The following is a 17,444-nucleotide window of genomic DNA, read 5'->3' on the forward strand; positions in this document are numbered from 1 at the left end:
GTCTTCTGTAGGATAAAATGGATGCTTTGTGCGTGAAGTGGAACTTGCAGGTGGCCATAGTGTAAGTGGTGCGTGTCTTAATTTGTTTGCTTTTAATTTTCTGTGCACATAGAATGGGACCAGGAGTAAAGTGTTTTTTTTATTTTTAAAACCTTCTGTTTGTTTTGCTTAGGTAAGTGTGGTTTATCTTCTTATATGCACCCAGTTGGTAATGATATAATGAAGGACAAATCTATTTAGAAGTATTCCTACCTATATTCTTGAACATACTTTAACTCTTTTTTGATTACATGGGGAAAAATCCTGGTGAATGTTAATTATTCTTGCATTTGAAACAGTGGGTCCTCTGGACCTGTTATTATTTCCCCAGAATGCCCTGGCCCCTGTACTTTTTGAACTTCTGTTTTTCTGTCTTCCTCTTAATGTCACTTCTAGCTCTGTGTAGCCCTCAGCCAACTTAAGATTTTCTGTTTCAGGTCTGTCCTAGACTTTGAAATTAGGTGACTGAGTTGATCAGGATTGCTGCTAAAATGACAAGCAAGCCCCAATGAGGGGGCTTGGCTCTGTGTCTTGTAGGTCAAGTGCACGGGCTCTGGGGGCACCAGCCAACTCTTCAGCTACATTGTGGTCTTATAATTCCTAACTTCTAAGGTTTATTTGCTAACAGCTGAATTCTAGGTAGAGTAAATCCTATTATATTCTTTTGCAAAGGATCTGTGAGTGATGATATCTATGATTTTTTTTTTAAAGAAAATTATTACAATTTTAAACAAATGCTAAACTTTCTTCTTTGGATGCTTTTTTTTTTTTTTTTTTTTTTTTTTGCGGTACGTGGGCCTCTCACTGTTGCGGCCTCTCGCATTGCGGAGCACAGGCTCCGGATGTGCAGGCTCAGCGGCCATGGCTCACAGGCCCAGCCGCTCCGCGGCATGTGGGATCTTCCCGGACCGGGGCACGAACCCGTGTCCCCTGCATCGGCAGGCAGACTCTCAACCACTGCGCCACCAGGGAAGCCCCTGGATGCTTTTTTTAAGAAAATTATTGGACTTTTTACAAAGATTCTTCTGATAGACTTTCAGAATGGTTTGGGACTGGCATATTAAAGGCATTCCTTATATACCATTAATATTCCAATACTGCAATTGGCAGCATTTTGATTCTGAGGAGAGTGCATGAGTTCAAGGTCAGAGAGATTGATTTGTGCTGTTCATTATAAGCAATTATTCTGTGACAAATGAGTTTGAGATCAGGCTGAAAATTCTGTACGAAAAATCAATAGTTCTAATCAGACCCTTTCAGGTCATTTACACCCCACCTTTTGTTGGTTCGTCAGAGGAGAGCCAGATAAAACCTGTGTGACAGCGAGGCCTCCCTACTGTTGCAGTTTCCATTTCAAACATATTTTGATATCTTAAATGAATAGTTTAATTGGTTTCAAAGTTGTAAATGAGTGGAAATTTACATTATTTCATTTTTAATATTCTGATAAGATTTTCCAAATTAGCTTTAGCTGTGTAATTTTTTTTTCCCTCCCCAGGGGAAGGAGTTATACTTAAAGTCTATAAGCAGATTTTGAACGGCTTCTTTCAATCCTGAATTAAAGGGTTTTTAGAAAGTGCCTTTTCTTAAGTTTGCTGAAACAGACTGGAACTGTCACCTAGCCTTGCACTCTAAACCATGCGTGTTTTCTGCTTCAGTTTCCTGATGAAGATGAAGAAACGAGGTTATACCGCTTAAAGATAGAAGAACAGAAGCGCCTCCGAGAAGAAATCCTGAAGCAGAAGGAGCTGCGGCGGCAGCAGCAGGCCGGCGCGAGGAAGAAGGAGCTGCTCGAGAGGCTGGCGCAGCAGCAGCAGCAGCTCTGCCCCCCGCCGGCCCTGGCTGGGCAGGAAGAGCAGCTGTCGGCACCGTCGCCCACCAATGGTAACCCACTGTTACCCTTCCCGGGGGCACAGGTCAGACCGCATGTGAAAAACAGACTTCTCGTGAAAAACCAAGATGCCACTGTTTCAAATGTTCCACCCAAAACATCCAATTTTGTGCCATCTGGTGCTAACACGCAGTATCAAGGACAGCAGATGAAACCACTGAAACATTTGAGACAGGCCAGAACCATACCTCAGTGTCCAGCTCAGCACAAGGTCCTGCAGGTGAAGCCTGCAGACGGGGAGGGACCGCCACCCCCCTCGCAGACTGCTCGAGCCGCGTCCCTCCAGGGCCGGCCCCCGGAGGCCAAGCCTGGCGCGAAAAGGACTGTCATGCACCGGGCCAACAGCGGTGGCGGAGACGGGCCGCACGTCAGCTCCAAGGTCAGGGTGATTAAGTTGTCAGGCGGGGTAAGTTGACGAGGTCACCAGTGCCTCTTGGAATCTATGTTTCACTTAGTATGTCCTAACTCCCAGAGAGGATTTTTGAAGGAAGGGAAGTAAAGTTGCCTGTCTTAGAATCATGTGGACCAGCCTCTCCCCACTTGAAGCTGGTGTAAGAATTGTCGTTTAAATCCTGCTTCCAATTGGGACCCATGTTTCAGTTGTCTCTTGAGTCTTAGTGAAAAACCAGTGTGACAGTTCCTAAATTAGACGTTTCTCAGTTTTAGCTTCTTTTTATAGATAATTTATGCTAACATCATCAGTTTGTTTTAAAAATAAAATTTCCTTTACCACAGAACACATAATTCGTTGTGTGTAGCTTTAGACTCAGGGAGCATCTATGGCAGCGGGGGGCGGGGGGGCAGTGTGTGTGTTGCTTTTAAGCAGCGTTGTTTCAAAGACTGTTTCCCGTCTTCCAGGTGAAGCTAATTGCCCACCACCCCGCCCCCACTTGAGGGAGAAAGGGATTGACAGTATTCTAAAGTGAAATCATGTGTGATCCTACCATGTGCTTTCAGAAGTGGGGCACCCCTCATTTCTTTCTTCACCTCATAACAGTGCCCATTTTAGAGCATTTTCAGTAAAGCACAGTAATTGCAGTTTGGATAAATTCAGTACTTAAACTAAACAGAGTTGCTGCAGATAGATTCCCATTGCAGGAGATTCTCCCGTCAGCGTCTGTAGAATACTTGCTTCCTTGATTCTGCCGTATAGTCTTTATTTATTAGAGAAGGTAGCACTCGTCTCTTGCTTTAATTATATTAATTCTGCAACAGACTCTCTTTGATCCGAGTAACTGTCGTGCTCTCTGTCGCAGCTCCCCATTGTGTGCAATTTGTGTTACAAACTGGGGAAGAAAGGGGGAGAACCGTAAGACACAGGCTCTTAGAGCAAACCAGCTACAGATGATTCCTTTTAAAACCACAAAATATTTACAGGAAAAAAAGAAAGGGACTTCTAATCCTCAGTTCACCCAGGGACAGCAGCACCACTAGGAACGGGCGGGAGCTGTTTGCTGTGCTGGATTAAGGGCGGCTCCTTGTTGCTGCTTAATTAGTCGAGTTTTAATTGCTTTTGTTTCTAGGTTTGTAGACTAAGGTGTGAAGTTTTTCACACGCCATAAGAAAATTTGTGATAGAGCAAATCTGTTGTTTCTCACCTCGGTTCATGGTGATTCAAAATGTTGATAAGTAGATGGCCTGTATTATATCAGATTGCTTAAATACTGTATGAATTTATTATCTTTAGGTGAAGACCCAAGTGTTCATCAGTTTCCGGTGTCTGTGTGGCCTTTTGCTTTTGACCATATTTTAATCATACTTTGTCGGTGTCTCATTTTTTTACTTGAGTTAGAAACTTCTGAGGGTGGGCCATGGGGCGATGGTTTGGGAATAGGCCTTTTCCCTGGGCAGCCACAGTGGTGCGGTGCGGGCCTGGGCACTCTGGGCTCCGGCAGACTAGGAGGTGCGGGGCACAGCTCTGCTGTCCACAGGCAGCCTTCAACTAACGAATTTATCTACTTCAGCAGAATTTATCTACCTCAATTTGCTTTTTTCTCCTGTGGAAAAAATATAGTTTTTATATCAGACCATATTCCAAAATCATGCTGTATAATTTTACAATACACAGGAAAACAACAGAGGAATTTTACATAAAAATAGCTGTCTGCCAAACTTTGAAATGGTTTTTTAGCTCCCTTTTTAATTCTTAAGTATTAAGTTAATTAACCAACATGTTCTGTATATTAGGATTTATTCCAAAAATTCCTCCAATAGCATGTTGGCAACTTTCACCTTATCAGAGGATAAATGTCTCTCGTTTGTTTGTATCTCTCTGAACCAGAACAAACAGTGTTTCCCTAAAGGCCTGGGTTTTTTGGTGTGTTTTTTTGGTGGGTAGGAACTATTTGTAACATACCCATTGTGCAAAAAGGAGACAGTTCTTGTAAGTGCTAAGTACGCTCTCATTTTTCCTTTTATTTCTGTCCCTGCTGGTCCTTCTCTCCTTTCATGCACCATGGCATTAATGCCCAGGGCTGTGCTATGTTGTGTGCTTGGAGCTGAACCAGCCACCCTGGTGAGGGTCTGACAGGGGCTTAGCATATGGGAGGATTGACTTGTATATCGTACCTGTGCAGAATATTATTTATGCATTTCAGGTTTATAGTTACTTGTTTAATAGAAGCATTTCATTGTCAGTTCACATTCTTGTATTTTGCTGTGAGCCCAGGACTTCTTCACACTCTGTTTGTGCAGAAATACAATAGACATCCTATTTATAAGGTTTTCTAGAGAAATTTACTTTTCAGAGAGTCAGTTTGACTTCTTTCTAACCTAAACTGGCATCGAATGTATTAACTAAACTATTCTTTGCATTCAGTGGTCTCCTCGTTCTAGTAGTTGGTCTTCAGACAGGACACAGGACTATCGCAGTACATAGTGCTGTTCTAGAAATTGTGCTCTGGTGGTGATCACAGTCAAAATACGTATCTACAGGATTGTTAGGGAAGCGGAAATTTCTTGTACATCAGTCTTATTCTGATGTACAAATTGAAAATATATTACAGCTTAAATTAGTTTTCTTTAGGTGAGCTTTTACCTGTGAGGCAATTGTGAATCAATAAGGTCTTCTCTTTTGTCATTTCCATATTTCATTGTCTGTAATTCAATAATTTATCTTTGGATTTTATTAAATTGGGTTTTTTGAAAGGTGAAAGAGCCTGTGTCTTAAGACTATAGGTTTTTCAGTCTGCCCTTTCATTAATTATACTATCTTCAAAGTGATTTTAATTCATACTGATCATCGAAGGAGAATTTCTAGTCTTTTCATATTGTTCCTCTTTGTTAGAGCTAATGCATTACGGACATGGGAAGCATTTTCAAAAGGACGTAATGAAAAGTATTTCTTGGTGTCGGTTCTCACACAGTCCCTGACCAGGTCTGGGTTTGTAGCTCGCAGAGTCGTACCTGACTTCCTTTGGGAGCCGTCTTTGCCTCATGTGTTCTTTGTTGGCCAATCCGAAGCTCCTGTGTGGGGGGCGTGGAGGTTGAGGCCCTCAGTCACCAGGAGGGTGTGATGAGGTGAAAACAACGTGGCTGTGTTTGAGGAAGACCCGTGGCTGGATGCTTGTCTACTATTTATTGTCTTGGGGGCCCTTCTAACACGTAGAAGGTACTTTATAAATGTCCATTTTCTTTTTGGAATGCTCCTAAGGCCCCTTCTAGAAATACATTCCCTGATCTTATGCCACATAATAGGTAGTGGCTGCTGTTTATCAGGTGTTCAGCATGTATTCACGGCATCCTTATGAGTTAGACCTATTACTGCCATTTCACAGGTAAGTAAATTGAGTCTCAGGTAGTAGCCCAGGCCACTCAGCTGCTGACTGGCAGAGCGAGGCTTCTAAATCCTGTGCTTTTTACCCTTATTAAAATAGCTATTTTTACTGCTCCTTTTCCTCCTAGGTTTCTTAGTTCTAGATTAGGGAGAGTAGTGTACTCTTTCCAGTGAGTTTTCAGGGGCGGCTTCTAGCATGAGGGCTGATCAGGTTTCATTTTGCTTGCCAACCCCAGTTGGTACTGACTGGCTGCAGAGTATGTGGAGAGGGTTTAGAGGTGGGCCACAGAGCCCTGACTGGGGAGTCTGGACTGGGGAGTGGCTGGGGTTGCCTCACGCCTGTGCTGGAACCTGTGTGGAGTAGCCTGGTATGGTGAATTAAAGTGAGGGACGGCGTACCCTGGCTGAGTGTAGCTGTGACTATAGCTGTGTGCTAGAAATGTGTCTTTGAACATTTCTATGTAGATCAAAATAGATCCGATTTTATATTTAAAATTGAAATCATTAAGGGAATTTGAAATTTAAAGAGACCTTTTGTTATGAGGCTGATCAATCTCTTTGTGAATTTTAGTTTTTTCCCATTTATATTGTCTGATTTGTTGGGTGAGATTTAAAAAGGAACAAATTAATGCTACTTGTAAAGAGTGTTAAATGTTGGCAAATATTGCTTCTAAAATTTCATGTGCGTCCCTGAATAATATTTATATAAGTAATCTACTTAAAGAATTGTAGTTGATGGAATGGTTCTCTTTTTATTATTTAAAACATAGGAATAGTCTCCATTTGCTCATTTCTCAGAAAGCTACTTTTAAGTATTTAATTTTCAGAAACCAAAAGAGCAATCTTGTTAAATCATAATTTCTGAAATTCCCGGGTGATCCAGTGGTTAGGACGCCATGCTTTCACTGACGAGGGCCTGGGTTCAGTCCCTGGTTGGGGAACAAAGATCCCACAAGCTGTGCAGCGTGCCGTGCCCCCCTGCCCCCAATCATAATTTCTCTCATAACCAATACATAATCCAGAAAACCTCTTCAGGTTAATAACAGAGCATATATAAAAATGTAAAATGTTTACTTAGTGTAAACTTAGTATAATCATCCTCAGCCATGTTCTGTGATTAAACCCCAGAAAAAAGAATTAGGACGAGCAAGTGCCGTGCAGAATTTGTTTATTCAGGAGTTTCATTAGGCCTGCAGCTCTGTCTTCCAGGTTAGGGGAAATGGGGAATCTTTGAGATGTTTGCATCGGGTTACCTGGCCCAGATGAACCTGTGTCCTCCTCAGAATGAGGCTAAGCTTCTCCCAGGGTGGCTGTGAGGGTTAACTGTCGTGACATGGGTGAGATGAGTGGCACAGTGCTTGGGCACATGGCATTGGCTCAGTAGATGTTACTACCCTTTCCTTTTAGTTAAAGGAAGAAAAAGTGTGTTCTTACAGTGTTCTTTAAGAAAATGAAAGCAAATTCTGAATTCAGCTGCTTTATTCTAATTGAGGTCATGAAAATTTTAAGAATTTGGCAGCAAATTAAGTAAAGAGCCCTTTGTTCTGCTGGCCACACAGAGAAATGGGAGAAGCACAGAATGCCTCAGCAGGAAAGCCAGCTGTCCAGTCATGATATTCTTGAATTTTACTTTTAAAAGGCTGTCAAAATGCTTCACGTAAAAGGTCCCAATTTGTTTGTGTGAGCTTGCTTTTGGGGGTTGGTGTGCATTTGTAGATTTCTTCTCTTCCTCAAAAGTTATTCTCAGATTTTCTCTAGCGCGATGGTGTGTGCATACCTGATCTTTTTTTGTGGAGTGGAGGATGTTTAATTTTGATATACGTAATCTCAAGAGAAGTTGCAAAAATAGTATAAGGAGTTTCTTACACTGTGTATCAGATTTACTAGAAACAGAAGTGCTGGTCTTGGAGTCATCTGTCAGTCTTTGGGGACTCTAGTCTGAGAAGGAGTCGCAGGTGGGGGTACAAGTGGTCACCCTCGCGGCCTCCCGTTCTCCGGACGTGCCCTGTTTTTCCGTGGTCTGGCCGCCTTGCTCTTGTAGTTCTGTCTCCCCGCTCCGTCCACACTCACGCTGCGCCCTTTCTCGGCGCCTGCACGCCCCCGCCGCGCCCTGCCCTTCTCTGCGCACGGCTGGAGCTGTCTCCTAGTCACTGCTCCTGACTGAGGCTGGGTTTCCACTTCAGTTCATTTTTTGTCTCAAATACATTATAAATATTTAAGAAACATTTGTTGAAATAATAGAGAAAATTAGTAGCTTCTCCCTTTAAAAATACAGGTATTGTTTACAGTTTCTTTCTTTTTTTTTTTTTTTTTTACAGTTTCTTTATGGAAATATCCAAGGAGGAGGAGTTAACACAGTGTGGTGTTGTTGTCGTTTCCTTCCCCCCCTCCGCCGCCCCACAGTACTTCTGATTATAAAAGTAACAGCTGTATATTGTAGACATTTAGATGACACTAGTAAGCAGAGTATAACACCAGAAATAGCATTAATCCTTGTTAATTCAGTTTACAAGATGCGATTGTATTGTACATTTGGCTGTTTGATGAGTCTGTGGTGATGACTCGTTCTTGGGGAGACCCACGCCCCAGGCCAAGGCAGAACAAGGCTCACGTTGTGTATGTCATTCTGTGACTCGCCAAGCTGCCTGGCCACGGCTGGAGGACTCAGCTGTCCTGACTCATTGGCTTCTGGTGGAAGCTGACTTGATGCCATGGTTTTGGGCAGTACCCAAGAGTTGATGCCATGCTAGAGGACCAGGAGAAAGCAAGTCAGATGAAAGTGAGTTGGAAATGGGTAGTAAAGGACAGAACTGCAGTGGGCTTGTGATAGAGAAACACCTCTGGGAAGCTGAGTGTAAGAGAAGCTTCTTTGACACAGGTAGGGGAGCCAGGAGAGGCCCTGCCCAGATGGACGGGGAGTGGGGGTGGGTGTGAAGGCACCACTGTCCAAGGAGGTGAGAGCCCAGACTCCCACCTTGCTGACCCCTGGTTCCCTCTCGTCCTGCCATCCCTCTCCTCTCTGGTGGGGAGAGTGGCCACGTGGCTGGTTGTAGTTGGGCCTCATTTGTTGCCTGATCACTTCCCTGTTAGAGGAGCTGATGAGCAGTCAGATGGCCGAAAGGCAAATAAGAGAGGAAGAAAAATGGGGCACGAATCTTGATTAATCGCTTGTTTGATAAGATGTATATTCTAGAATCTTCTTTTGGAGGAGAAGCTACTGTGCATAAGTAATTGTTTTTAAGAGCTTTGAAACACTTTGGTGCGAAGAACTGATAACTTCTAGAGCTATGACGTTTTCAGCATTCTTAAACATGTGACCTCTAAATTTGGGCAAAATAGACTACTGTCCATTAGAGGACAGGCATCAGTTTTAATGAATTAGAATGTCTACACGTGAATTTATAGGTGTTTTTAGGCATATGGTGTTTCTTTCAGAGCGAAATAAGTGGTTAAATCAGAAATAATTCTCTTGTAATTAGGAATCAGGATTTGCTAACCCACCTTCTCCAGCAGAAAAGGAATCTGCTTTCTCCAGCGTCTTGGGTAACTTCCCTCTCCTCACTTCGAACAGCTACCAAGAATAGGAGCCTCGTCACCTGCGCCGGGAAGTCGCCTAGCGCTCTGAAGTAGGTCCTTCCCAGCTGCCCATCCGGGGCAGGTTGGAAGCGTCTGCTTTCCAGAGTCTGGAGCTTCATCCGTACGGGGGCGCTCTTGCTGGAGAAGCCGGAGTTCGTGGGCCCCTGCTGCTGGGTGAACCGCAGTCTCACTTCTAGCAGTCCTTTCCTTTTTTTAGATTGGTAGGTCTGTGCTGTAGAAATTGGAGAATCCTGGGGCATCAGATCCCCTCACAGGCTCAGGGCTTTGGTATATTTCTCCAAAGGCCAATTAATTTTGCTTTTAAAAGATTGCCCAAACCTAACTAGTTTCAGAAAGGTAGAATGTTGAGAGAGAGAGAGAGAGAGAGAGAGAGAGAGCACTTGAATAACTGTGCCGTGTTATCACCATAAGGCGAAATCCTGGTGCACCTACCGGTTGAATCCTTTTTTTCTCCAGGAAGCCCAAGCAAGCACTTGTGAGATCCCTTTAACCTTAAGGATTTTGTTTCAGTCCAGCCCGTGTAGACCTGTTGCTGGAATTTTATAGGAAGCAGTTTAGATTTAAGTTGCTGCTTTTACACGTTCTGCATGCTTGCGTATGGAGGGATAGCTTATTGCGTAGAATAGATGGACACTGCCCATGTGAAGTGTCCTCACCTCATATCATATTGCAGCAGTTTAATTAGGGAATTGACACAGGAGCCTGGATAAGAATGTTATTAGCCTGTTTATTTTATCTTTTCTCCTTTAAGTAGTAGTCTCAAAGACAGACTAGAGCATGAAATGTATTTGTGTTTAGAAACTTCGTAGAGCATGCATATCATTTATTGTCCAGATTCTGGGCGAGCTTTCTAAAGATCACAGGGCCAGGCCCAGCATTGTTGTAGTTAATAGAAACCTGCTCTGTGAGGTCTGTGGGCTGGCAGATCAGCAGCATTGCCATGACAGTGAAGTAGGCCTTATCGAAAGGAGAATTCATAAGAGGCTGCCCTGGGACCCTAACCACTGTCCTTCTCTGTGTCCCGACAATGTTATCTGTCCTCTCAGTACGGAGTATCAAATGTCTGTCATGAGTGCAGAAATTAATTTAATGTCACCTGAAGACATGCAATTAATCTTTTAGAGGTTTTCATAATACCTTTACAGAAAGAGTTGCCAGTTTGGCGGATTTGGATTTTGGGGTTTAGAAGAAGATAAGGAAAATTAATTTTTCATCAGGGTTAATACAAGCTAGCAGGGCCACAAAGGCTGAGAAAAATGGTTGGGGAATTTGTCAAGTGTTGTCACTCTAGAATAATGCTGCTTAACGTCTGATAGGTGTAATCAAGAGTTGAGATTTCTATAGAGAGGGATTAATCAATTTGCTCACTAGTGAATGCGAGCCAGCGATACCACTTCTTCATGATGTTTAAGAATGAAAATAAGATTTGATCTGTCAAATTGCAGGCTACCCTGACAATATCAATGGGCATTTTTATCTATACATTTAAACAATTTGTTATAAATAAACTTGTCATGCTAATGTTGGTGGCTACAAACCTCATTTTTTTTAACGATTAAGCTGGTAAAAAGTGTTCCCTAAGCTTACTTAATTCAGGAAGTGCCTTTTATATTTAAGAAAAACTGCCCTCAAGAGACATTTTTATAGTGTGTTCATTAAAAGATATTTATCTGCAGAAGAAAGCAAGGAAATATTTCCAGGTTGGCCTAAGACAGGTCAAACTCCTCTTCTCTTCATCTGTTTTGGAGGAAGTAAAAGGTATTTAAAATCATGTCTAAACACACTGCTGTGCAAAGAATTTAAAAGGGAACTGTGCCACCCTAGAGAAATGCACTTTCAAAGTGGATTTCCTTTCTTTGAATGGAATGTAATCTGCCATCCACAGATGACTAGTTATTTCCTTACATTAAGATGATAATGTAACTTAATAAGCTTTTAATGAAACTTTCAGGTTTCTGAAAGTCCTGATTTGAATCGACAGTATTTTAAAATTTACATAAGTAATAATTTTGGAATCTCCTTCAGTGCTGTTAACTATATGCACAAGTTGTAGAAGACTTCTAAGTAAATAGGCGGGTTCAGTTTGGCTTGGTTCTCATTCACCTTTTTTCTGTGTCTGTGAGAATGTGAGAGTAGGTGTAAAAAATATGTTTCTGGCCACAGCCTAGAAGTTAGTAGGTTGAATGTTGCCTAGTGTTAACCGGAATAACTCTGGGATTTAAAATTTATCCTAAGAATTAGCTTTTCGTTGTGCTAATTTGAAAGAAAATAATTGTTCTCTCAATTGAAAAAAAAACTGCTTTTCTTACAAAATGAAATAACATTACTTATATTTAAGCCTTGAGTCCTCAGCATGGTTTCCAGAAAAATGTCAGAGCAGAGCATTATAGTAAACCTTCATTTCCTTAAAATCATTTAATTGAATGATGGTTAGTCCCTTTGTTTCTAACCCTGCTAAAAATAGTTATGTTAGTATAAGCTCCTTGCCTACGAGGTTGTGTGGAGTCCATGCTTTGGAACCACTGAGACAGGAAGTCCTAAAAGCACTTACTGTGTGACCAAGGATCTCGGGTTTTTCATTTGGAAAGTGAGAATAATAATATTTACCTTGAGGGAGGATTGAAGGAAAACAGTCTCTGTACAGACCCTAGTGTACTACTTGTCAAGTTGAAGACATTCAGCAAACAACTCCATCCATCTTCCCATGAGTGGAGCATGTTGAATGGTGCCATTCAGCATGGTGATGGAGAGCCTAGAGTGCCCTGGAAATTTCTGTTATAAAGTTTATTACATCATTTGTAGCTGTAGAAGGTGTAAAACACTGTCCTGAATATAAGTAACTCCAGAGCTTACCCAGACCTTCCCGTCACTTGTCAGTAAGCTGACGATAGCAGTTTTTCCCAAAAGTTGGGCCTTTGTTATAATCCCTGCCTGAAGCATCCCTCTTTCTTGTTCATCGTTGACTCACCAAGTGCTTGTCGTCTTCCTGCCCAGGGCTCGGTCCTCTTCTCTGAGCCGAGGATGCGTGGCGACCAGTGCTGCCCGCGGGGCTCCCGTTCTCGTGAGCGTGACAGGACTGTGAGTGGTGATTAACGCTGTGAAGAAGAATAAAGCAGTTACGTGGCCTGGGAAACCTTAGGGTTAGAGATGCTGGGGGCCCCCTCGAGTGAGCAGGTCAGGCTGGCGGCTGCTGAGGCTCCCCGGGCGGGGAGGAGTAGGGGTGCTCACCGTGCCCGTGAGTTTGTGAGATGCAGACGGAGCGGGGAGACCTCCAGGCGGCGAGGTCCAGACCTGCAGGCGCTCTGATCACTGACGTCCTTTACTGTGTCTTCTCAGGCCATCTCCTAGGAAGTCTTAAATGGAGAGGCTTTTTGTGATAACTCTACCTGTATTTCTGAACTGCAGATGGGAATCAAGCTTACTTTAAAACGTAAACTTGTTTTGAAAGGAAAATAAAAGTTTAGAACTTTGTTTTTCAGGGTGTTCCTCTGACCTAATATTGTCAGACATAAATTAGCACCAGTCTCTTAACTCAGAATAACAGCAAAGAGAATTTTTGTTTGGGGTGTTTATTGACTAAATGTTTCTGTTCTTAATTCCCAGTTTAAAAATCATCAGATCACCGCAGCGTTACATATTTATCACCCAAATACATACACACAGTGTATACCTTAAAAATAGGCAAATATCCTATTTTTGGTGCAAGCTCTTCTTTTTAAATAAAACTTCACTATCTAGATCATCTACTTTTTTTTTTGGCCACTCCTCGCGGCTTGTGGGGTATTAGTTCCCCAACTGGAGATTGAACCCAGGCCCCCCGGCCGTGGAAGCACAGAGTCCTAACCACTGGTGGCGAGGGAATTCCCTTTTTCTTCTCTTTTTCTTTTTTTGTTTTCTATTTTAAGATCATCTACGTTTTTAGCTCTGGATTGCTAAAGAAAATATCTGCAACGATATTCACCATGTTGTCCACCGTATATATGGACATCATTCCTTTCAGACCACATGTACCAGCTGATTACCGATTTGTACAGCATGGCAGTATGTTTTCTGGTGCACCCAGTATCAGTGCTGAGCTGAAGGCTGGCCTCTTTAGTATCACAGTGGCATTTAGTAAATACGTATGTACTAATTGACAGTGGCTATAACCTAGTATTCTGATACTGTAATCTCTTTTTTAATAGCACATTCAGAGCTACGTAGTTTTTAGAAGCCTGATCTACCATTGATTGTTTTATTCAGTAAATATCTCATTGCCATCTATATGCATAGGAAATTTTGGCTTGGTAAACAAAAACAGACTCACCCAGGTCTAAGCCACTGGTTTCTCTAAACCATACATAATAGCCAGTTCATTTATCCACATTAGTGAAAAAGGTAGACGGTGGAGAATCAGTCAGTAGACTGTTAGGTAGCTGAGCTGTGTGGAGAATTCAGTGACCCGGTGCCACCCACATCTGTGGCACAGCCTCTGGTGGGACCTGGGGGCTAGTGTGAGGTGTCAGCCCATGTAAAGAGACGTGTTTAAGAACAGTGAGACTTAACATTTGAACAGTGAATTTATGAATCTTACACTAACATAATTTGAACATGATTTTAAGTAAATAAGTGATGGATTACTGGCTTTTAAAGATAGGAATATGTGGTGTATACCCTTAAAATTTTCAACTTTTTAGTATAGAAAATTTCAAGCATATACAAAACTAGAGAGTGTTCACATAGCTTTTCAAGATATGAACTTTGAAAAATCGTGTGCTGAGAATAGGCCATCATCCCTGCCTGGCTGGGGTACCTGCTCACACCTTTTGGATGAAAGATGTAATGGAGAAGTTTCAAGAAGCACAAGAAGCAGTCTGACTTCATGTGGATCCTGGTCCTGCAGAACGGCCTGCCTTTCCATAGTGCGTCCGTTTTCATTTGGGGAACAGTCTCCCATCAGGTTGGAATAACGCCCAGCAGGATCACATTTCAGACAATTATAGCCGACATTATAGAGTCACAGAGTCACAGAACATTATGGGGGCAACCACCTGGTTCAGCCATCCTCAGCCCTGGCTGGAAAACATCACTGGAAGAGCGTTTAAAATATGCTCATGTCTGGGGCTTCCCTGGTGGCGCAGTGGTTGGGAGTCTGCCTGCCGATGCAGGGGACACGGGTTCGTGCCCCGGTCCGGGAAGATCCCACGTGCCGCGGAGCGGCTGGGCCCGTGAGCCATGGCCGCTGAGCCTGCGCGTCCGGAGCCTGTGCTCTGCAACGGGAGAGGCCACAACAGTGAGAGGCCCACGTACTGCAAAAAAAAAACCCCCAAAAAACAACAAAAAAATGCTCATGTCTGGGTTCCAGCTCCAGAGGGTCTAATTGGATGGTTCTGGGTCAGAGTCCAGGAACACTAACACACGAGAGCTCCCTAGGTGACTAACGTGCAGGTCGAATACCCGTGACTAGTCTCACACTAAGCATGATGTGAGCTGTCGATTTTTGGTAGATTTCCTTTGTCAGGTTGATTTGTCCCTTCTGTTCCTAGTTCACTGAAAATTTTTATTATGAGTGCTTTCCCTGTATCAGTGCAGGTGGTCATGTGGTCTTTTCCTCTACTGATGTGGTCTGATAACTGATTTTTGAGTTAAACCAACCTTGCATTCCTGGGGTAAATCTTACTTGGTTATGGTGTATGATTCTTCTTCTGCGTTGCTGAATTTAGTTTGCTAGTGTTTTGGTGAGAATCTTTTTCATGTATATGTATGAGGGATATTCTTTTGTGGCTTTTGTTTCTTTTGATGTCTTTGTCTGACTTTTGTAAAAGGGTAATACAAGTCTGAGAGAATGAGTGGGGAAGTTGTCCCTCTGCTTTTGTTTTCTGAACCAGATTGGGAGTCTGTCTTTCTTAAACAGTTGATAGAATTCACCAGAGGATCCGTTTGGGCCTGGGCTTTTCATTTCTTCACCTGGTCTCCTGGGAGGCAGCCCTGTCGCTGCCCAGCTTAGTGCTCAGCCAGCGCTCAGGGATCGGTGGTGCTCGGCACCCCGCCCTGCCCTTGGCCGGCGAGCTGTGAGTGCGTTGCCCCCTCAGACCCCTCCTCAGCTCTTCTTCCTGCTGTCCCCCTGCAGTTCCCTGTCCGCCATGTGGGGAGGACTTGTCTGGGCCTCCAGTAACTCGTTCATTTCTAGAATTTCCTCATTCAGTTTCTCAGACTCCTGGCTGGTCTGCTCTTGTTCCAAACAGGACTGAGGCCGGAGGCCAGCCTACGTGTGGGTGCTTGTGACTCGGAGGAGGAGGGGCGACCAGGGTGCTGGTCAGCCTGCGGGCGCTCTGGGGAGCCCAGGTGTTCAGGGTTGTATCTGCAGGGAGGAAGGCACTGGGGCGCGCCTGGGATTCACAACCAGCGCCGGGGGACAGCGGGGCGGGTCAGGATGATGACCCGCTTTCATTAGGTTTGAGTGGGAGTTAAAAGTTTAAAACCACTGCCTATACAAACTGTCAGATTTTCACAAGAATGCTCATGAAAATGGAAAAGGCATGTCGAGTATGAAGTATTTTTAAAGTCAAGCACTATTTCACTGAACTCAACAGCACTTACTTTAGTAATTATAGACCTCTTGAGTGGGTACAGTAATTAAAGATCTTAGTTTTAAATTTGAAAAATACTATTAAAACCCAAACCCCCGTCAAGTAAGAAATTTCCTTCGTGGCCCTGGTGAATGGCAGGCTTGACGGTTGTGCTTCTCGGTTGAGCACTGATCGAGGTGGACCCCGATGCTGGGGAGGGATGCCTGCTCGTGCGGAGACTGACCAGCATGCTGCCTTGGTTTCAGCAGGGAGGAGAGAGCGATGGCTTTTTTCACCTGGAGGGCCAGCCTCAACGGCTCCCTCAGCCCCCAGAAGTGAGACAGCAGCCTGCCCGCAAGGTGACGCTGACCAAGGGGGCGCTTCAGCAGCCCCAGCACCCTCCGGTGGGGGCCCACGTGCACTCAGCCGGCCCTCCAGGCATCAAGAGCATCCAAGGAATTCACCCGGCCAAGAAGGTACTGCCTGTTACTGCCCCTGCCCCAGGAGCGGAGCCCGTGAACCCACTGATGGGAGTGCCTGGCGCAGCAGGAGTGCTCAGATTGTGGATGAACCAACCATAGTTTCCTTCGCCCTGGCTTTGAAAGCTAACGTGTTCACAAAAGCGCTTTCCTCTTGTGACATTTTGAGTGGTACGATGCTGGGAAATCACCCTAAACCCAGGCTGCGGGTATTTCGGGCAGCTCTGAGCTGTGCTCTGGGGACAGCCCTGCACAGAGCCCAGCCCAGCGCTCCTTCCTCCCCTGCCAGCTGCTCCTCCAGAGACTGCTTCCTCCTCGTCACCCCAGTTCGCAGATGGGAAGCCTTTGGGGGTGAAGTACCTTGCCCGAGAAAGTGCCTCTCCCCCCGGCTCTTCCCTCCTCCCTCCCTTGCTCTGGGGGTCGAGGGTGTGTTTTCCTTCTCCGAGCTCAGTGTGGGAGACGAGGTGTGGGCATCCAGTACCCCTTGTGAATTTAACCTTCCCGAGGAGAGGAGCGTCCCCCTTGTCCCATCATGTCCTGGTGGGGACCCCCCCAGCTTCTGGTGAGGGTGTCTTTGTAGCTTTCCCAAGGGCCCCCTCTCTGCCCGACAGCAAGGTCCCCTCTCGGCGCAGAAGCCAGATGCCCCTTGCCTGATGACCTTAGGGTGGAAGAGGAGCAACAATACTTGCTCTGAGTTTCTTCTAGAAAGCTCTGAACTCTGCCAGTTCATCCTCTCTGCTTGCCTTGCAGGTGATATTAAGGAGTAGTGTTAGCCTGAAGACCGTTCTTTGAAGTAATTCAGTTACTCCAGATTTATTTTCTCATAAATACCTTATGATACAGGGACAAACAGAGTAGGGACATTTTTGCTGCAGGTGGCACAGGCACAGACACATTAAGTCGTATCTTCAGATATACTCTTTAAAAATTGCTCCAGTCTAAATTTTCTTTGGTCAGGTGTTGTCCCTGGGTATGCTATGAGAAAGATCGTAGAACACCCCTCCCCCCCATAGTCTGTTGTACACACAGATAAAGCACTCGTGTTTCTTCATCCTCAGCCTCAGGTTACTCTCCTGTAAAAGTGAGGACAGTAATCTTTCCTGGCTTATTTGGGC

At 44.3% G+C, this 17,444-nt stretch overlaps 1 protein-coding gene across 5 annotated transcripts in view; it reads left to right on the top strand.

Moving 5' to 3' along the window:
- Window positions 1-17,444, top strand: part of RBM33 (RNA binding motif protein 33) — a 114,316-nt gene that overhangs the window by 82,694 nt on the left and 14,178 nt on the right. For 2 of the 5 annotated variants that reach the window (XM_060021188.1, XM_060021190.1), the window contains 2 exons: window positions 1,698-2,336; window positions 16,117-16,326. In XM_060021188.1, the coding sequence (XP_059877171.1) occupies window positions 1,698-2,336; window positions 16,117-16,326 (849 nt within the window). Of the gene's footprint in view, window positions 1-1,697; window positions 9,332-12,296; window positions 14,557-16,116; window positions 16,327-17,444 lie in introns of those variants that run through there. The other 3 variants (XM_060021189.1, XM_060021191.1, XR_009520706.1) reach the window with 2 other exon arrangements.

Source organism: Delphinus delphis, chromosome 9 (assembly GCF_949987515.2).
Source record: "Delphinus delphis chromosome 9, mDelDel1.2, whole genome shotgun sequence".
Taxonomy (NCBI): domain Eukaryota; kingdom Metazoa; phylum Chordata; class Mammalia; order Artiodactyla; family Delphinidae; genus Delphinus; species Delphinus delphis.